At 36.1% G+C, this 22,686-nt stretch overlaps 1 protein-coding gene across 12 annotated transcripts in view; it reads left to right on the forward strand.

Moving 5' to 3' along the window:
- Nucleotides 1–22,686, forward strand: part of PIEZO2 (piezo type mechanosensitive ion channel component 2) — a 312,264-nt gene that overhangs the window by 52,306 nt on the left and 237,272 nt on the right. For all 12 annotated transcript variants that reach the window (XM_072034700.1, XM_038174513.2, XM_072034692.1 and 9 more), the window contains exon 2: nucleotides 3,023–3,118. In XM_072034700.1, coding sequence (XP_071890801.1) covers nucleotides 3,023–3,118 — 96 coding nt within the window. The remainder of the gene's footprint in view (nucleotides 1–3,022; nucleotides 3,119–22,686) is intronic.

Raw genomic sequence — 22,686 nt, forward strand, 5'->3', positions numbered from 1 at the left:
TGGAGCCTTGAGGAATGAGAAGCCTTGCAGAGGGATCTAGATAGACTGGAGCATTGGGCGTTCAGCAATAGCATGAAGGTTAATGACAGAAACTGGATTCTGTATTTGGGATTGAGTGATGCTGGACAAAATTTCAGATTGAGAGAAGAGTGGTTTGAGAGTGGCCCTGTAGAGAGGGATCTGGGTATGCTGGTTGGCAGTAGGCTAAACATGACCCAGCAGTGTACACTGGCAGACAAGAGGGCAAACCATATTTTAGTTTTTACAACACAGTGTAGCCAACTGTTCAAAAGAGGCAATTATCCCACTGTGTTTACTATTGGTGTGGCCCCACCTTGAATACTGTGTGGAGTTCTGGGCTCCACGATATAAAAATGATGTTAAAATACCTGAATGTGTCAGAGAAGGGCAACAAGGCTGGTTAAAAGGGTGCAAAGCATGTACTATGGGTTTGTTAAGCTTGAAGAAAAGGAGGTTGAGGGGTACCTCTACAACTTCCCAAGGAGGAAAAGTGGAGAGGGAGACGATCATCTTTTCTCCCTGATATCTAGTGACAGGATGTGTGGGAATGGCTGAAAGCTGTGTCAGGGGAGGTTCACACTAGACATTAGGAAAAACTTTACCAAGAGGTTAGTTGGACACTGGAACAGGCTTCCTAGCAAGGTGTTTGATAATGTTTAAGAGGCATTTAGATCATATTCACAATGATGTTTTAACTTTGGGCCAGCCCTGACAGTTGGACTCAATGATCTTTGTGTAGGTCCTTTCCAAGGCCTTTTACCAAGGCATTTATTGATATACCCCCAACAAAGGAGGTTGTCTAAAATCACACAGTTGCTTTTTTATGCTTTCACTAATGAAGCTGATTGCTAGGTGCTGTTCAAGAAACACAGCAAGCTCAGTTCAGAAGAATATTATTGTAAGAAGAAAATGTGTATAACATTGTACTGAAATCAAGTAAGCCATTTAATGAGATTAAAAGCTGATTGCCTGGGCCTCTGAAATAAGTGGATCTGCTACCAGAGTGACTGAGAACATTGATCCTTTCTTTGAAATACTGGTGGAAAAGCCATCAGGCTTCAGATCAACCTTGAACCACCTTTTCCTATGGATGCCAAAGAACTTCTTCCCACCCCAAATTAAATTTGCAAACAGGCTGGTTTATGGATTTGTCCTGACCTTGGAAGTATCCTTGTTGCCATTCTTTCCAATAATGCCACTAATGGTCATAGCACATCCTCTGCTCTTCTGCAGAGCGCCCTGTAAGTAAGTGCATATAGCAGGGCTGACTCCCTCTTCTTAAGTACATTCACATTAAAGCTCTTGATAATTGCTTACAAAATTCCCTGTGGGATAGGTCCCATTTACTTTTTCTTGGTTACAGGGGTAAGTGTAAGTCATCAGGTGGTCTTTAAAGGCTGTGTCTATAAAGGAAGTTTAAGCATTAAGCAAAAGAAGCAGTCTGCCTGTGTTTAAATTTTCTCGGACAAATCAGAAGTTGTTCTTAAGCATTCTGGATTTCACACCAAACAAACTTCTATTACACTTCATGGATTTTTTTTTTTTTTTTTTTTTTTTAAGGCTGGTGGGAGAATCATGTTTAGAAACAGAGAATAGATGCTACTTGTTCTTTCTTCTTGCCAGATGTACCCATAAAGATCACACGTTTCTTGGCTAAGCATGGGGCGAGAGTCCAAAGTCTTTGTATCAGGGCTATAAGGAAATTGGAGACTTATTCAAAACATTACTTTGGAAGACAAGAGTTATAGATGTTGTATGGGTTTGTTTGTTAACAGTGAGACTTTTTGTTTTTGCATTTATAACTAGAATGGAGAGATGTGATGAGGATCAATTAATGCTTAAGTTGTCAACTCAGTGTTGTCAACTCTAAATAGTATCAGTACATTTCATGAAGTGGTGACTGCAGAAACTTGCGGTTTTTTTTTTTGGATACACATTTCTGGCAGAACTAAGGCTGTCTTTTTCCTCCCAAATCAAGTTGTTCAGGATATAGCTGAGAAGACAGTGTATTGGTATTAGTTGCATTCCGTGGGTGAATAAATGCCATCTCCTAACTCCTCAGCAGTTGCTCTATCTCATGTGAAAGCTGAATGTAGTAGGTCTCATAATATTCCAATATCTGCTGCACAGTGGATTTAGAGATACTTCATTTTCTTTATTGTTGTTTTTTATCCTTTCAGTAAGGAAGTCCATATACTCCCCTTTCAGCACAGAATATGCACAACATCCATGTGTCTGGGTTGTAGCAATATCGCTGCTCCTTATAGCAGCCTGCTGACCTGGTTGTGGCCAGGAAAATACACTTGCACTAAATATATAAAATAGGAAATGAAATACTAAACAAAGTTAGCGGAGAGTTCTTTTCTTTAGAAAATTTAGTATAACAGCAGCTGCAAGTTATCAAGCCCTTTTTCATTTATAATTCACAATCTCTTCACTAGAATAATTTTGTAAAAGCAAGCAACTGGGTGACAGTAAAATTAAAATTGTTCTTGAATTACGTGATGTCATTTAAAGGATAACTGGTTATTTTAAGCATGCTCTAATTTGAAATGTGAATATACTTCATTGATTTTCTTCATTATTTAATGATAATCCCTATTTGTAATATAATGAAGTTGTATGTTGTTTCTTAAAGAGAGACAATAAATACCGCTTTATGCATCACTATATATTTTTGTAGGGGATGCTTTTGTGAGTTTACAGGTGAGGAAAGGAACAAGATCAACTGCCAACTTTGTCCATCATTCCATACAGTCCTTGTACCTTGGACGTATCTTCAGTGCTAAGCTTACAAATGTATATTACTATGAAAATGCCTCAAAAGTGTACTTAATTTTAATAACTTAAGGAGCAAGTTGAACACTTGCATAGAAATAATTTAAATAAATGGTGAAAAATAGCTATGGTAAATATGAAACTTAAATTGTAAATACTTTGTGCTATTAAATATGATTACCCTGATTAAGCGATATGTTCTTTTTTTTTTTTTTTCTCACAGCCTGTGCTTTCCGTTACAATGGGCTCTCCTTTGTCTACCTCATCTACCTCCTGCTCATTCCTCTGTTTTCAGAACCCACAAAAACAACAATGAAAGGTAAGACATTTCTTGATTTATTTTTAAGTGTCTGTGCTGGGCATAGTACCTGCAAAAGCCTTACTGGTGTGTTTTTTTTTTCCCCTCATTAAGTGAGCTCATTTGTTATATACATGTATATACATATATCATGCCATAAACTCGGACACTGCAGTTTCTCTGTAGGCTGGCTTTGGTGTTGAGGGACTTCCAATCCTGGTGGTTTGTTTGTTTGTTTTTGTCCCAAGGTGCAACTGGGTACTGAGGGATCCTTTTATGGCATTATTTCACTGGGAATCCTGAAGTGATTTGGGTGAAAAATTAGTTTTCAGAAACCACCCAAAGGCATCTTACTGTGTCCAAGGGCTGGATTCATAGCTACTTTTAAGAATTAAATTTGGTCTTAGATTTTTTCACTCAACTGCGTTTTAGATACTTAAACACCATTGTCATCCTGATATACATTATACAACTGCCTTAATAAAAATAACAGAAATGCCTTACTGATAGAGATAACAATGTATCATATACCTATCAAACTTTTACAATTTTAAATATGAAAACAGTTGTGCCAACCTATGAAAACAGAAATTTCTATCTAGTATTACATTCTTACTATTTGTAGGGCACCTGTTTTCTATAAAGGAATGACTTCAAAGTCAGCAGAAATAGCCGTGTAACAGCTTTGGTACTTTAAGAGTTTGTAATCTGTTGGTGAAATTTGTATTGAGGGTACAATCATGTCTTATCAGCTACTGTTGTCACTTAGTAGCCTGTTGGATGAGATTGCAGATGACCGAATTTCAAAATACTCTTGCTGCAGGAAACATTCCTGTTTCTGATCTCCTGATTCTCCTTCAGATTAGTACAAAAAAAGAATACTGCACAATGCTGAAGTCAAATGGACTCATCTCGCATCTTTTCCAATGGCAATAATGTGAAGACTGTCTCTTGAAAAGTAAGTTGGTTCCATGACACCACGAACAAAAAGGAGACATTTAAGAAATTCTAATGCTGACTTTGGCATAATTCTACTCACAAATTCATTGTCATGGATGATGGAAATTTAGACTATTTTAATCAACACAGGTTCCTAAAGAAACAAATTAGAAAATCTAGATTCCAAATATAGTGATGTCTGAGTTTAGAGGGCCTCTATGAAATTCTTGCCCAAATGGTTAGTGTTTTTTCATATGAAGAGAAAATAAATATCCTGTTGGCATACCAGAATGCTTCCCCAGACCTTTCCAGAGTGTTAGAGGCAGTTCTCCTTCTAAACATTCATTTTTGTGTGCCGCTGATCTACTTCCCAAAAAGAAAGAAATGTATGAAACTTTTGAGCTCCCTGAGGATAGTTCTTGGGGAGTCCCAAGTTCTAAGTTCTGTTTTAGAGTAACTCTGCAAGCTGTCATCATTTTTCTCTTTACTGAGAAGATAAAGAGCAAGCAGAACTTCCGGAAATATCTGATGAACTGTTAATTAATGAGTGGCACACAGTGACGGTACCAATCCTGATTTTCACAAGTGGAAGTTCAACTTATGTTGTCCCAATTTTTGCTAGTGTTTTCATTAACCATTAGCTTAAGTAGGAAGAATGCTAAACGAAAGAAAACCATCTGTCTGTGTGTAAGGTTTCTGGTCACATGGATTTTCACCCACTCTATGTATAGGGGCTCTTGTATAACAAAGAGCATTTTCTCCTCCAGGTCCTTGCATGGAGAAAAAAGGCAGAGTTAGATTTGTGTTGTGGAAAGTGTGTACTGGCCTCTTCTAGTTATGACGACTCACTGTTTTTCTTTTACTTTAGCTAGGATGGATGCAGATATTTTTTTTCTTTTTCTTTTTTTTTTTTTTTAAATCTTTGAAGATCTTACTGAAATTATATCCTGTCACAGTGCATGTCACAGACTTGCTTCATTTAGAAGAGCATCTGTATTGAATTAACCTATTTTGTATTCTTTTTTTGGTTTTATGTTATAATTATTTCTTGTGATTATAATAGCATCAAATGACAGAGGTTTGTGCTATGTAGTTTATATACATTGACTACACCTGAAGTAAAGGTGAAGAAGTGGAAAGGATTGCAAGAGGGTAGTAGTATTGCTAGACGTTATTCATAAATGGGATATGAGTTATAGATAGATCAAAGTAAAATTTCCAAAAAGTGTTTACAGTGGGATAAATTTGAACTGGACCAAATTTGGAGTCTTTGAGAATTGCAGTTGAAGTCTTTTGGCAGAGTTATGAATCAGTTGAGAATTAGGGCTCTTTTGAGAGCTCACCTGTTAGCTATAGAATTCAAATCTCTCACCCCTGTGTGAAGGAGCCATCTTCCCTGAGCACTTCTGTGCAGAAGGGGAAGAGGTCTGCTTAGTAAATGTATTTCATACCTTAATTTCTATGCTTCCGTTATGCTTCTCCATATTCTTTTACTTCCACACATTGGTCTTCACCCAGTTTCTACCAGTAAATCTAGGAAAATAACATTGCCTTTTGGCCAGGACCCATACCAATTGGGTGGGCCAAGTTCATGTTGACTGTGTGGAGCCAGAAAAAAGAGAGCTGAAAAATAAATAAAATAAGCATAAAAGGTAGGAAATCCCACCCTAAGTAAGGGTGTCAGTCATTTTTAAAGTAGAAAATTACAAGGACAGTATGAGAATGAAACATCTGTAAATGCCCATTTGTGAGCTGAAGCTTCTCTTAAAAGTGCTAAAGGTGACAGTTAAGGGGGAGGCACTCACTGGGGAGTTTGGGTGCAGCTTCCCAGCTAATATGCAGTTACCGTGTTGTTTTTGTGTGTTTTATTTTTGCTGCCTCTTCTGTACTATGCAAAGTGACTGAGAGAGCCATTTTCTAGATGCCAAGACGGATTGTGGAGAAACATGCTAACCTTCTAGAGTCTAAAAAGTTAATTTGATTAAAACTTCCTGTGTGATTTGATAGACCCTAGTTTGCATCACTGATGGTAGAAATCATTCTTCAGAGGGGATAGTGCTTTCTTAGGATTTTGGATAATTTCCTTATAGTATCTGTCATTGCATTAAGTTGCTCATAAATTTCATGGTATGATGTGCTCATGAGACTTAGTTTCACAGGTGAGTTCAATATGTCTGAATGTAACCACTTTGGTCCACCATACCTGTCACCTTTTCAAATTTTGTGTGTGTGTGAGACAGTATTTCTTTCTACAAAGTGTGGAGGGATTTTTTTTTTTTCCATGTACAGAGGTTGGAAAAGAAAGGGGAAATTATAACTATTTTAACTAAAACCAGCCAAGCTACCATTAAATCAAAGAGTCAAAAGTTAAGTAAAACAAACATTATTCAAAAACAAAACAAAACCACAATGTGCCTATATATTTTACTTCTCTTTTTATTTTTTTTATTTTTTATTTTTTTCTCCACTTTCATTTCTTTCCCATAAACAATATTTTTGAATCTTCCCTTCCATTTGTTTTGTTAAAATCATTGGTTTTCCTGAAGCCTTTGCTTTGTTTGAGTAAGTCTTTTTAATCTTCTGAGCTTTCTCCATTAAAGTTTTCCTTCCTTGTCTTCTCCTGGTTCATTCAAATTCCCAGTCACAATCTCTAACAAACTTTGTCACCTCTTGCTCTTCCATCTGTCTTCTGAGTTTATCATCTTACAGTTTGCAGTTACTAAATTTATTCAACTCCTATCTGCCAAGTTTAAGGGTTTTCCTGACTGTAGAATTAGAAGCTCCATCATCTGGAATGGATAATGTCAGCCTAGATTAATTTTTGTTTTGAAGGAAACCTAAACGTTTAGATGCACTGGGGAATAATACTATGCTCTCTGAAATAGTTTGAATGGTGTTTAAAGCTTATTAATTTTTTCCTATTTTTTTTCTTAAGCATCTAATCTCTAAAATACAATTACTAACATAATATTAGTCCTTTAACTTGGGGAAGAGGCACAATTTCCTGTGTCTGCATATTTGTTTCAAGATATTACCTTGCCCATTGAAAATACCAACCTCTTCTAAAGAAAATGAAATGTCCTTCAGTTAGATCTGAAATGCTGATTTACTGAAGATTTAGCAGAACATGTTTGGCTACAAGAAGTATTACTTAATTGTCCATGAAGCTAGCTGAATAAGGGAAATTGTCTTTATGAGCTTTTATGTGCAACTAAAAATGTCTGTTTAACTGTCTTGTTCAGCTCTATCTATTATTTATAATCCTTGAAATCTGTGATTACAAAGTTGATTATACAGTGAAATGTACTACTGTGCCTGCAACAACTATAAAAAAGAAGTTCATTGCAAATAATATTTATGTCCAGAAGTACTTCAAAACTTGATTAGACCACTTTTTCAAAGGTTACTGATGAGAACTGCTTTTGAGGTAGATGCCTGTTTGCATGCATTGTAACACCATTTGATTTCGGCAGTGACTTTGTATATGAATTACCTCTAAAATCAGGAACTGACTGATTATCTGTTTCATTGGAGATGACACATAGACAGTAAACTTTAAAAAGCTTTTTTTTTAAAAAAAAAAAAAAAAGTTTAAAAGTCTATTTTCTAACTTCTGATTTAGAGATGGTTATATTAGTGAACTTTTTGTTTGCGTCTGATGTCAACTATATGGAGGTCCTAGTCCTTATTAATGGCTTATTATTTCTGTCACCACAGTATGTATAAAGCATGACGATATAGATTTGGTCTGTCTTGGACCAGTAGCTCATCAACATTACTACATAACAGTTTTTTGTGTGGCTTTTCTTTTGTGTGTAACAGAGGTGAGTTTGCATGTAGTTAGTTTTGTTAACTTTATTCATAATTCTGATATTCTAGATATCAAAAATAAGACTATGTGGCCAGCCACCATGTAAATAATGATAATAAATAGTTAAAAAAATAATAATAAAAAAAATCACGTATGGACTGGATTTTGCTAACCGTTCATGTTAGTGGCAACAGGAATGGAATTGATTCTGAATGGAGATACTGCTCAGCATGCTGAAACTTCTCTCTCTTTGGTACTAAAAATACTAATATAGCACAGATCCATAAAAATGATGTTCTAAAAATGTCTTGATCAATGAAGTGATGAATAAAATCTAAATCACAGAAATGTTTAATTGAGTGTTAATTTAAGTGTTGCTGAAACCATGGTAAAGAAATGGAATAGGAGATTGTTTTGCAGATATGAAGGGACTTGTGATCTGGAATAATCTGCATAGAACTGCAAGATGAAGAAGGGCTACAGTGACAATTTTGGATCACCAAATATAGCTCAAGAGGTTTCAGGACAGCATTGATCCAAATGAATATTGAAAAAAAATCCACAAACATTGTTTTGATTTACCTACATGCATATATATCAGTTTAACGCATCTGTCTTATGAGCAGTCTTCTTAGTCTGTCGCACTTATTTTCTGGGGTTTCACACTGACATTAGATATCTAACTTAATATTTAAAGTTATGAATTGGGTCAACCTATATTGTCAGTGAATAGTAATGTGGTGAGTACTATGAGTTGACTGTTTGAGCCTCTACCGAGTCCAAAAATCTTAAATTAGATTCTTAATTTTAGACCTCATCTACATTACATGGTATTGAGATTTCTGAACAAAATGGTCAGCTTACATGAATATTGTCCAGTAATTCTTATGGAAGAGAAAACTAGTTGGTAACTTCCTAACCATGAATCCTTGCACTTCATGGCTGTGTGGTTTGTTGTACAAAAATATACCTTCTATTTCAAAGCAGGGCATCTACTAATACATCTTCAATTATAGCTTTTCAAGAATTTTTAAACACTGTTTGTGAAAGAATTGCTGTCCAAAGCATATATGCAGAAAGCATTTGAAAATAACTTCAGGAAAAAAAAAGCAAACCAACCAAACAATAACAACAACAAAACAGCCGACCAACCAACCCCCCCAAAGCTAAAACACTCACGTGAAACCTGCGTTTAGAAATTTTTTAACAGAATTCCCTTCTCTCATTTGTCCAGTAAAAAAACATGTTCTACTGACGGCAAATTTGTTATTCAAAACTGTACAGGAATACTGACAAAGAATGACACATTTAAAGAATACATGTACAACATTCTTACTCATTCACTAACAGATACATTGGGCTAGTCTTCAATGTCTGCTACTATGCACTGGTGATGTTTGCAAACTTGCTCATCTTTATCTGTGTTGAAAATGTGAGAAAGATCCTTAAAATTTTTGGTCTTTTTAATCCAGTTTGAACCATTTTCCCAGCAGCACTAGTAATAGGATTTGATTGAAAACAGACATTTTGTAGCTAATTTGGGTGCTTTTGAGCATTCTGGTTTCCTTAAAGTACATGCATCAAAGAATGAGTTTGTAAGTTGGAAATACCAATTTTGATTTTGGAAAGACTTCCTCACATGGTTTCTGTTGTCTGCTTTGAACAGAAATTTAGCCAAATGTGCTTAGACGCCTGAAGTTTTAGATGTCTGTTACTGCTTCAGTCTAAGGAGCTGGTTTTAGTTCAAGCACTTGGAGTTCATGACTGTTTTTACTTTCATCTCATAACAATTGTATCACCTACTATTAGTATAATATTATGAGGGTATTGTACTCCAAATAGGGGATAAAAGTCACCTGGTTTGACCATCTAGAACTGTAGCTAAAATAGCAGTACCCATTTTGTGCATGGGCTGTATGGTTGACATCCTGTTCTCCCCTGCACGGGATAAAGGCTGTACCTGCTTACTGAATTTTTAGTAGTACTGACAAATTGTGCTCTGCACTTCAGTTCTTCAGGATGGTTTTCTGTAGTGCCTGCCATAATGGAAATTGATAGGCCACGGGCCTAGCCATGCACTAAACTTGTTGTGAGTTAAAATGTAAAAATTTGCTACAATGGGAAGGACAGAAGATGCGTTTTATGTTTTACACAGCTTATAAAAATATATTTAAATACAAAATCTTCACATTTTTTGGGGTAGCACAGCTTGAGTTTTCACCTTTTGAGAAGTTCTTCTTCCATGTTTTACCACAGAAATGATTTTTTCCTTTTTTTTTTTTTTTTAAAAAAAAAGGGAAAAAAAAAGATTTATTACCTGTTACCCTTAAGTGCTCAATAGAAAATACTCTGGGCAATAATAGAGATGCTGACTAAAGGGGGATGGAGAGCTGTTTAAGATGTCCTCAGAACTACTGAGTGTCTTTGTAGAAGCCTGAAGAATTGGTATGAAGATTTATTTATAACTTGGAAAATGCTTTTCAGCAATTAAAAATGGAGTTTCTACTGGATTGGGCATGTGTTTTCCTATGGAGGCATGCCAGGCTACTACATAAACATCCTTTGGCTCAAAATAGTGCATCTCGGCTAGGTTTCTCCACTTCCAACATTATAAGTATTCTCATGGGAGTGAACAATGGAGTGTGTTATTTATAATCGGTGGGCCAAATCCTGAAGTACTTATTCATGGAAGTTCTAGCAATGGATGAGTGAAAATGAAGCAATGCCTTTAAATTATCCAACCTCAAAAATTCTCTTGCATCTAATGAGGTAGAGGACTTTCCTATTAGTTATATTCTATGCTTTCTCACTATTAAGAAAATGTTTTGATATTAAAGAAATGAGATAAAATGCTTTCCAGCTAAGTGGAAATGTACTCACAAGAACCAATGCATTTGACAGCAATGAGTACGGAAGTCTTGCATCAGTCTTATGTTTCTGCATATGATAAGTAATACCTGTACTTTTTTCATTGTTTTGTAATGCTATTCCCAAATAGGCTTTTCCACTCTGAGATGGCCGACTCCAGTTCTTGGATTGTTTTACTCTGTGGCTTCCACAAAATAAATTGTGAGCAGGGACTCCCATTATGTGGTTGATTATTCAATGTGTCTCCAGTTTTCATTATCACTGTGCCATCAGGATATGAATGCCACCAATGTTTTATTTTTTATAGCTTGTAAAAGTTACTTTTCTAGTTTATCTTTTGTTGTCTTTGCACAAGTGCTAAAGTCATTAAAATTTGGTCAATTACCTTCCTTTCCATGAAGTATGTGCAAAATAAACCTTTTACCACTTGCATGTTTGGAAGGTGAAAGTGCAAAAATTAGAATCTAATCTAGAAACAATGTGGTAAACTGAGAGAGTTTGTTCTAAGGTAATGCTGTTCAACTAATGCCATGAAAATCTAAGGAGAAATTTCTGCTGTGAGATAGAGGAAGATGAAAAAGTGTGGTTTAGACCCAGCTGTGTGCACTGACAACAGTGCTGTCCTGAATGTGCACACTTGCTCAAATTTGGGATCTGATGGAGGCTTACTGTGGAAGTGAAGAGATTTTAAACTCTGAATGACCTTGTGGCATGGTTTTAAATTGAATTAAATAATGAAATTATAAAAATGGATTTTACAAAATCATATAAAAATAGCAGCATTTTAGGCTGTAGAATAAGAGTATGCATCATGTAATAGTGCAATCCTAAGACCGATCAGTCGGCCCACAGATTTAAATGAAAATAAAATGGTGCTGAGTATTCCAGTGAAAAAAAAGTTCAAGAATTTGTTCTGCTTTTTGTACTCTGAAGAGTTAATTTATCTGAGATAAATTCTGTGTACTTTTTTTTAGCTTGTTGCATATGTAAGTGACTATAGAGTTTCACAGTTCTTTCTGTGTTGGTTGTGACCAGTGGGGTTGTATACATTTTTTTTGTTCACTGGCTTAATTTTATGTGAATTATTTGTGTATATCTCAGCTAGGATTCACACTGTTGATATACAGCTGTGTATGCCGTATGTCGGCAGAAGCTTGTAATGAAGTTGATGGCTAAATGTTATAACTTATTTTTTTTTTTCAGGCAATATACTGAAAAGCAGATTCAGCCTTCAGACGTAGCCAAAGGACATGATTTCCTTGAGCAACTTTCCACTGCCCTCTGTAGCTGTGACAGTGCTTTGAAGTGCCAAGCCAGCTGCTGGGAGTGTGGGAGTGGGAGACCTGCAGCACTCACCTCCCTGCTGCCTCAGCCAGCTCAGCCTCCAACCCAGCCCCAACCCCATCTTTTCCTATAGTAGGAAAAGACCAGCCCTTGAGGCAGCAAATTTCATTGTGCCTATGATACAGTGGAAAGGGATAAAATTATTATTGCTGAGAAAGGGGGAATAAAAATGCCTATGATGGTATAGCTTCTTGTTCTGTAAATCATTAAGCAGACTGTAGGGAAGTAAGAGGAATATTATTGAGACTACAGCTACTGTAGAGTCATGTAGAAGTCAAAATAACATTGCAGAAAGAAGGTAAAATGTTGATAGGATCTGGCTGGTTTCAGATAATACTAGAGGGAAAAATCAACATGGAATTTTTATGGAATACAATAAATTGGATGATGAGTGATCTTAATAATCGCACAGACAAATCTTTATTTTTTGCAAATTCCCAAACAGCTATTGACGTGTGAAGAACCAACCAGTGTTATTTTAAAATTGGTTTTGGAGGGACTTAGGACGTCAGAGAGAGTGGGTCTTCGATATTCTACTTCTGATCCAATGTTAACAAAAAACAGCCTTTAAAGTTTTCTTAAGCTTAAGTACCAAATAAGTTTAGGTAAACTAGATAGTGACTGAAGAGCTTGAGCATTTTAGGGTGGCAGCATTTTTGATTTAAAATGCAGCAACATATCTAGAACTCTCATCTTAAGCACAGGCGGTTCTTAGGGTTGAACTCCAGACCTAACTTTCTGACCAACAACACTCACAAAGCATATTAAGAATGGGATATATTAAGAATAAAAGAGGGATAATCTAGATAATCTGTAAAAAAAAAAAAAAAAAAAAAAAAAAAAAAAATATATATATATATATATAATATATATATATTATATTTTATATATAATATATATATAATGTAATATATATATATATATATATATATATATATATATATAATTATTATATAATAATAATAATAGTACATGTATGTCCTAGAGGTCAGGAATTGTTAGCTTGACTTCTGGCAAATTTTATTTAATCCTTTATTTCATTCCTTTCATCCCTCATCCCTGCAAAGCAAATGGAAACAGAATAAAAATATTTATTACCATATGGATATATATAATAATGAAGAAGTGTGGCTAATAATACAATAGGGGTGGAATAGGAATTGAATATTGTCTAGGTATGGCCAAGACAAGAATGTGCTTCAGTTTGGAATACAGGCAGCATTGTTAAACAGTGAAAAAAAGCATAAGTAAGTGCCTGCTGGGAAGGAGGCTGGAAAAAGGAACACTTCCTTACTTGAGAAAGAAGTAAGAATGCTTAAGTTTTAAAGGCTGAATAATCTCCTTCCTGCAAGCGACTGTGATACCCTAGACTGAAGAATGAAAATACTGTGTCAAATGCTCAAAAAGAGAGGGGGCATAATCTTGCAAAGGAATTACTTGAAGTTGTATTTTCCAAACTTTAGAATTAATTTGGAAAAGAAGAATAAATAAGTTGGGGGGAAAAAAAGGGTGAAATGAGAATGGCTTTTCTTAAACTGTGTTGTGCTAAACAACCTAGATAATGTTCCGATTAGGTGAATTCAGGTGAAGTGCTAAGAAGGACTGTGTGGAGCTTGCAAACATTTATACTAACTTACAAGAAAAAGGAAGAAACAATGCATCTCATATATCTTAAAATGATTTCTCTGTCATTTATCTATGAGTAATTGTTTTTGGTTTGGGTGGGGACACATTGAAGAGGGAGAAGGGCATTCTGAGTTGAATGAGAATGCTTGCACACCATCTAGAGACTGTATACAAGTTAGAGTTTCCTAGGCGTCAGCTTCTAATAAAACAGTGAACATGAAGACCATCTAATTTTAAAGTGGAACATGATCCATTTATGAACCAGAATGTATCCTGTGGTCATCTGTGATAGTGGGAAGTAGAATTTGGTGATCCAACTGATTACTCCACATTAACCAAAATTACCAAACATTACCAAAACCCACATTACCAAAATTATTTGCTTAATGTCTCTAACCAATCCGTGTATAAGCTATGGTTTACAGAAGTTTACTGCCCACATCTTGGGTCGTTTGAGGAAGGTTATTGGGTTATGTTACACTAGACTTGAAACTTTCTGGTAATTTGCTTAAGGTAGGTGATGGACAGTGTTAGAACACTTTAGAGCATTATCATGGTCATTACTGCAGTCAAGGGTTCAAGAGTCTGAGGAACTGTAGTTTCATTTATGCTAGAGGAGGTATTAGAGAATTATGTTTATGTTTTGAAATAAAACAATAGGAAAAGTAGAAAATACCTTTTGGGCCCACTTTTTCTCATTTCTAATACCACTTGATATTACAACCATATTTTATTATGTTGTCATACATAAAAAGGACAAAAAGTCAGTAAACTATCCAGGTATGTGTTTTTATTATTATAATTGACTTGTAGGCAAGAGAAATTCCAATAAAAGCACTGCATCAATATATATATATATTTTTTATTTTTTTTTTCAAAGACAATGCTGCCATTCCTATTTATTTTGCTGCTGCTCCTGATACCTTGTTTGAATGCAGTCACACTATAGTTAGGCCTGTCCTGAATCTACCATGTAGCATGTCAGTCAACTAGGTAATGTCTGTAGAAACATTGAGAAGTCAGCCCTGGGCTGTATTAGCCAACGAGGCAGGTGATGACATTAGCATCACTTCTTATTGCAATGCCTTGGCAACTTTTTTTTTTTTTTTTTTTTTTTTGCTATGAATTACTCTCTGATAATTCCAGAAATTTGTCCACTGAGCTAAATGACATTTCTTTAAAGTTCATATGTAATTTATATTTCTTCTGGGTTTCCGCTTCTCATCATACCTCATTTTATTTCAAATAGTTTCTCATTAGCAAGAGAAGGACCTTCTGTGTCCCTTACATTGAGGGCTGAGCATGGATTATTATTTTTTTTCATTCTGTATTTCCTTATACGTGGAAGAGTGTGCTTGTATTTTAACAGTAGAGTATTATGAGGGAAAATAATACTGGCTCTAGAATATGGTAGATGTCAAGACCTCTTTTATCAGATTTCAGAGCTGGGTCTGACTTCTTGTGTCTGATCCTGTGTCTATAATGGATTTGAATCCGGAGTCTGAATCCCTAGGAATTTGGAGAGCCCCAAATATAGATTTAGATCATTTTTACTTCTTTGTAGATCAGTGTTTTACTTTCATGACATAGTGGTCCTCAGAAAGAGAATCTTGACTAAAGAGTGATGTGGCCTTTTCTTTTTTCTTGAAGTGATCTGCATTCCCTTCTCCCTGTCAGTTGTATGTTTTAAGATGTTTGGGGTTCCGGGCTCTGTTTCCTGATCACCTAGTGCAGTGATTTGTGTTCCTACTGCTGTGTTCCTTTCATGAACACAGAGCAGGTGTTGTTGGGCACCACCCTCAAATTACCCCTTGGTACTTATTGGATGAACAAGAAGCCAGGAGGGCACAGTGCATAGATACTATTTATGGAATGCTTTTTCATTAAGTTTTTGAGAGAGTTAAAAGGAGAGTTAACTAGCAAATGTTTCAGTTATGCTTCTGATTGTTCTGAGATTTTGTTCTGAGATTTTTTTTTCATACTGCAATGATACAGACTCTGGCATCTTGAACTGTGTGTAGAGAAATGCCTGTGTACATATGTGGTACTCCACTCAGTCTGAGGACCTGACTGACCTTCATGTGCATCGCATGAGTGCAGGATCTCATGCCCAAACACAGGAGTGGTCTTGGGTCTTAGTATCTCAATCCTCCAGGTCCTTTTAGTATCATCTAACTGGCTTCTCACCTGAATGTGCTTTTCTTTATATGCCTTGTTTCTCCAGTCCTAACACAGGTTGCAGCTGACAGGGAAGGCTTCCAAACCACCGAGAACAAATAGGTGAAGAAGAATGTCCCATCCTGCCATTGCCACTGTCTGAAATGTAGGCAAGCTGCCTGGAGTTGCAATCACAGGGACTGAGACAACAGCAAGAAAACTCTTCATTTAGAAGCACTCACATACTTTTTTGTCACTACTGTTTATATTCCAGTGACAGTTAATGTGAGTTGGACTTGTTCGTAAAATAAATAGCATTCAGCAGGCTGCTCAGGGAGAGGGTTGTGAGCACATGTGTGGAACTGAAAGCAGTAACAGGGTGCTGATTCATTTGTCTTGACATGCCAACAGCCCTACCTGACTCTATCATTAAGCTAGGGGTTGTCCATCAAATATTTATCATGCTAGCATTCCAAAAGGCTTTTAAAGGCCCATGCGAATAACACTGATGGGCAGGACAGAAGTTTATGGAGCATTTTCTTTTTTCTTTTTAAGGATGTATGTGTGAGGGTTTATGCTGCTATTTCAGGTGTAGCTCACTGATGTTACAGTGAGAGTGAGACACGAGGGTAAAAGAATTGGTTTCAAATTAAATGGACTTTTTTTTTTTTTTTTTTTCCTGTCATAGTAGAATAGATTGGGCCCTCGTAGAAATTACCTATTTTTCCGTGCAAGGATGTTTAGCTGGTCAGCTGTTGCTCACTACTCTGACTTCTGCTACTTCCATGGGCCTGGTTTATTGCATCTGTCTTAACAACTAAAGAAATGTTTTCTGAGAAATAAATAGTTCCTTGACAAAGATATATTGTAGAAAGCAGCTGCCTCACTGTAATGGGAACCTTAATTGAAAGGATTATTGCAACAAAACGTTTTCTAGTTGTTTGTGTTGGATGATGTGGCTGAGAAAGATACAATGTAGTAGCAACTTCTAAACAGGAATGCTCGCTGTTTTGCTTTCTGCTGGACCATCAGTGTAGCTAAGCCTGAAGATCAGTTCATTCCCTGGGGACCAAATCTGCTGACCTTACTCAGGGAAAACACCCACTAGCAGTGGGAAATTTGCTTCTGTAAGCAGTGCAGGAAGTGCCCTGTAATATATTAAGAAACCAAGTAAGCCCATAAGAAACAAAACGAAAGGCATTTAAACGCATTCTCATTACTTACGGACAGAAGGAAGCAGAAAATTAATATGCACATGCTCCATAATTAACATTTTAACTCTGGTCTTAATGTGATTTAAGAGGAACTGTGAACTCTTGAAAATGAAGCTGTTGGTGCAGATGCAGAGCTAGGTGTGCAGTTTCTCATTACTCAAATGTTTCTGCTCTGTCTCCGGATGAAGCGGAGAACCTTAAAATACATTCCCCCCCCAAGCAGATTTGTCAACATCCTGTTCTAATTCAGAGCAGAGACCTGAATCTGGTTCTCCTGTATCCCAAGAGCACTTGGCTAGGAGCTCTTTTCTGTTACCCCTCCCCTTCTTCTCCAAATCCATCTTCCTAAATATTTGATTATTCTCACAACATGGAGGTGCTCCACTACCCGATGTCCTCTTAGCATCTGAGTGGCCCCTGTACGCATCTGAGGAAATGGGAGAATTCTGAGATTTGAGAATTGTTTGAGAAGTTTTCTCTTGTTAAGTTATATGACAGTGCCATGTAACAGGCTTGCGAAGCATGTAAAATAGTAGCAACAGCTTAAGAGATATGTGGTCTCTTCCTGATCCACTCTCTCATACCCTTCCCTTCCATCTTCCCTCATTAAGTATTCATCATAAAAGTCACTACAAAGACAGTAAGTCTGTAATATCTGCCTGATCATTACATGAGCTAAATTTTTGTTTGAAGAAGTTAAGAAACATTTTCATTTAGGGGCAAAACACCTACTTGTGTTTCTGTGATTTCTTAGAGATTATGTATTCCCCTCAAACTCCTTTTTATTCTTTTTTTTTTTTCCCATGTTTTTTAATGTAACATACATTATTTAGTCTGTTGCTGATTGTTATTGTAAGCAAAAACATTCAATATTTTTAATATTTAAATAATATTTGAAGTATTCATATTGGATCTTAGTAGATCTCCAAAGAATCTCACTTTTACAGACCATTTCAATATAATCTTGTTGCACCTAACTTGGCCAGCAAAATAAAGTGTCCTTTTCTGAGAGCTCTCAGTGAATAAGAGCTTTTGCCAAAACAAAAAACAGAGAGGGAGGCAATGAATTTTTCATCACAGTTGTACAGTACTCTTCTGAATTGTATTTGTTTGTACAGAAGAATAAAATTAATGAGTAAAACTGATCAGATTAGGTAAATTTGTGTAAAACCTTTTCAGAAATGAAGAAAGAAACCGTTCATATTTTCATGTGATTTTCATTCAGTTCTTGAAAAAAAAACTTTGATAGAAAGCAGGAATGAGGATAACACTTGCAGTTTTCATTGTGTTAAACTGGGGGGAAAAAAGGTTGAAAAGCAATAAAGAGGCAGTGGAAATCATAGGATTTTGTGGCCAAAATAATATTTTCCTGTCTTTATGTTGGACTGTTAGGACTGTTTTAATGATTATTATTATTTTTTTAATTCTGTGCTATTCATTCTGATAATGCAATGTGATACTTGTACAAGGATCCAAAGGAATTTACTCCTACTATGATTTTTTTTTCCCTCTTTTTATAGACAGAGATATAAAAGAAGAAACCAAAAATAATGGAGCAATTCAAGTCACACACATAATGGTCACCTGTGTAAATGAAGTTGTAAAATAAACAGTAGCTGCAACACACAATCCTTCAATCTCAACTGTTCATTTAAAAAACTCACTCCTTTGGAAAAACAATAATAGGGTCTGCAAGGAAACACAAGATTAATTTAACTTACCTTTTAAATCCTTTCTTTGTTCATTCATAAAATTCTGTGGCAAAGCTGCTGAGGTCATTGCCTTCCCCTGTCTCACACAGGGCTCTAACAAATTCTGAGCCTGTTCTTTAATTGATCTTTCTGGGTGCACCGTGATTAAATTCTGGGAAATTGCTAAACTATGAGTCACGTCATAAAAACCAATTAGTGGTTGGTTGACAGTTTGTCTCCCAGCTGAAGTCTCCAAGTTTCTGTTAATACCACATCAATATATAGGTTATTGCTGGCAAACGGCTTGAGTTTATTTTGTAGAAGAATGTTGTGCAAAGTCACAAAGTTTATGTTGGATATTGCTAGCACTAAAATAGTTTTGTCTGAATGGTGCACACTGTCCCTGCTGGCTTCATTTGACTGGGCCTAATGCATATTGAAGTGCTGGGATGAGTGGGGAAAACCAGCTTTTGAGAAGAAACTTTTTAAAAAATTCATCTCTTAATGATTTTTATTTATATATATATATACATATATACATATATATATATATACACATATTTGTGGTGGTTGATTTTGATACAGGCTTTTCCTTTAGCAGCAGCTTTTGGGGAAGTTCAGATGCTTCATGCAGAAGTTACTTCTGCAAGGTGGCACTGTTGTGTCTTTCCCCCCAGCCCCCAGCTACTGTGGTGAGCTGTGTGTTGTTGCAGGATATTTCACAGCAGTCCCTTCTTCGTCCTCCTCTCCATGAAGACGAAGGACAGGAAATAAACTGAAGTGCTCCTTTGGGGTCACTGTGTTCTGACACACAGTGAGGGGAACTCCAAGCCAGGGAAATACAAATCTTCATAGAATGAGCTGTGCACTGCTGTGACCTTTAGGATAATGATGCTCTGATTCAATGCGTTTCACTGTAGCCTGGCTTTGATCACTTAGGTGCTATACAAGTATTTCCCTGTTCTCTTCTGTATTAGGTGTATATCTTTCAAAATTGAAGTTGGTCTCAAGAGCTTACAATATGAAACGCCTTTAAAAATGAAGAAACAGCAAAGAAATGTGGCAATAAACATTTTTGGGATGGTGTTGAGAATTTCACTTTTTTTCCTCTGGGAAGTAGATGCTATACTTCGCAGATACTTTATATCTGGGATATATACTTTAAATCATTGCTAGTAGCATATTCTCAAGCACAGTACTTTCCCTTACAAAATTTAAAGCATAAAATGGGCAAGTGGAACATGCTAAGAAATTCTTTCAAAAAGAAAAAAAACAATCTGGAGTTGAGGATTCCATTTATAAAGTACTAGATTAATATGTAATAATACATATAAACATAAAATATATTTATACATAAATTAATAATGTATAGATTAATTGTTTCTACAGTAAATTTGGAGAATCCTCAGTTTATAAGCATAGCTATAAAACCCAGAATGTTCTGACTGAATTGGCCCCTTAATGTTACTAGAGCAAACCTAGTTCACAGACATGAGCTCTGGTGACAGACGGATGTAAATATACAGCAGATTCTTCCACTTGATTCTTCCCACTATGAAAATTCATAACATAGAGCAAAATCTTTTTTAAAAGTGTTTTGGTTTGGAGTAAATGTGCTAAATGTTATTTTTCATATTAGCCATGAGAAAGTTATGTGTCTGTCTTTGCATTTAGTTTAAAATTTTTGCTTTGTTTACAGCTAGCAGTCTGCTTCAGTATAATCACAGAGAGAGTGATAAACAGAAGCTTTCAGTAAGGGGAAGTTTACTCCATAACGAACACATTTGCTTTTAAGTGGAACTAAGAGTTTATTAACTTTTTAATTTTTTCTCAGATGCAGATGCTGGCATCTAGAAAAAAATACCAGTTGCATGCAGATACTGGCAAGCAGAAAATTCACTCATTCAGATTTGTGAGATCCCGTTATAGTCTTCTATAATCTTAAATCTTGCAAGGAGGAAAGATAGTATCATGCTATTAGAGCACTGAATTAGCATTGACTGAGCAGCACTCAGTAAGTGTCAAGGAGTTAAATGGTTAGCTTGGCTGCTGAAGCCAGCCTGGTTCCAGGCAAAATGCATTCTTGGTCTCTGTGCTAAACTGTCTGCTGCTGCAACATTTATTGCTCCTCTCTCTGAAATTTGGTTTAACTGTCCTTACAACGTGCTGTCCTCTGCAGTATGGACACTGTTTAAGGAAGAGAGGGGTTGCAGTTTGCCACCTGTTGCACTAGAGCCCACACACTGCAAAGCCAGGAGAGTAGAGAATCTCAGTCCATTGTCTCAGCTGTGAATCCCTTGTGTCCTCACTATACTCAATTCCTCTGTACTTGTAAAAGTGTTCTCATCACGATGTTATGATCTCCAGCTCCTCATCTTAAGTCGGCCTTAATAGTGTCTTGTTTTGTTGTGGCTGTTTCAGATGCTCTTATCCAAAAGGCTGTTATACATATTAGACCGCTCTAGAGAGTTTAGTGCACCCATCATCACCACCATGACAATTATACTTATCCTTAGTGTTTTTATCTGGGTTTGTCATATACATTTTAGATTGGGAGAAAAACTATAAGCTATTATAGCTCATTATTATTTATAACAGAATTATTACAAAAATGTATAAGGTGCTGTGTGGTCTCATAGGCCAATATTCATTCTTCTACAAACAGTTTGCTAACTAGAAATTGATGAGATGAAAAAATTCATCTCTTAGAAGGGCAGCTTTTCATTGCTTAGGTGATTTGGACTGTATAGACAATGTGTGTTTTTGCTTTTAGGTTGTTTGTATCAAGAGCTCCTGTGGGAACTTACTGGTGCACCTGCATGATTGCAGAACACCAGGAATGCCTTCATGTACTGAGAAGTGGTCTTCGCATTGATAGATATGTAAACATTTTCCTGAAACTTCACTTTCAATACCCATTGTATAAATACAGGAAATAATAGATGATAGATAATAGGTATAAAATAATTAGATATGAAATCAGTGTAAACAACAATAAAGTTATTTCTGTATTACGGTAGGAAAATACGAACATCTCCCCAACAAATAAGGTCCTTGTTCTCGTACAAATATTGTCCTTGTCCTGGCTGCATAGCAGGACTGCAGGTGAGATAATTTAGCATGGCCAGGGAAACAAGAAATTTTAGACGGTTCTTCTGAAGTGAATTTCAGTGTGTGCTTTGCTGAAAAAACTGTTAATCTTGGTCTAAAAGGAAGATTGCATAGGTTTGATGTTCTCATACCAGGAGAACTTCATTTATCACATGTGTTGTGTGTGTTTTTATTTTCTTTCTTTTTTTTTTTCTTTTTTTTTTTTCCCCAGTAAGCTAATTTCTGAGCTTACTAAATAATATAAATAAATAAGCTAAATAATCTGCATTCTTTTTCTTTCCAAATTCTTCAAGATAGATTTCCCTAAAGTCCTCCCACTGTGAAAAGCTTTTCGACTTAAAATCGCAAGCGTTCAGCCACATGTAAGGAAAGAGGATACAGAGAGTGCATTGAATTTCTCTTGCAGTGGCTGTTTTTGTTCCTTTGCTTATGTGGATTTGCATTTTTTACAGTGCCTTTTCTAATCGGGAGGTTTGTTTTGGTGTGTTTTAGTCTCTCATTCTAGGTAAAAAATATAATAGAATCAAGCTGAAGTCTTATGCAAATACTCTGAAACCAGTAGCAAAAGTTAAGGTTGCTTGCAGTCCACTGATATTTAGAGTATGTGTTTTTGCTGGTCAGGGACCAAGCCTCACATGTTTGTCTTGGTTCACAAGATGCTCCTGTTAAAAAATAAAATAAAATAAAAACTAGTCTCAGTAGGAGATTCAGATTTGTTTTTAATATTAACAGCTTCTCTGCTTAGAAAAAAAAGGAACAATTTGCCTCTGTTTGCAAGGAAAACTTAAAGGAAAAGCTGAATAAAACAACAAATTCCCTCAGAGTCTC

Source organism: Anas platyrhynchos, chromosome 2 (genome assembly GCF_047663525.1).
Source record: "Anas platyrhynchos isolate ZD024472 breed Pekin duck chromosome 2, IASCAAS_PekinDuck_T2T, whole genome shotgun sequence".
Taxonomy (NCBI): Eukaryota; Metazoa; Chordata; class Aves; order Anseriformes; family Anatidae; genus Anas; species Anas platyrhynchos.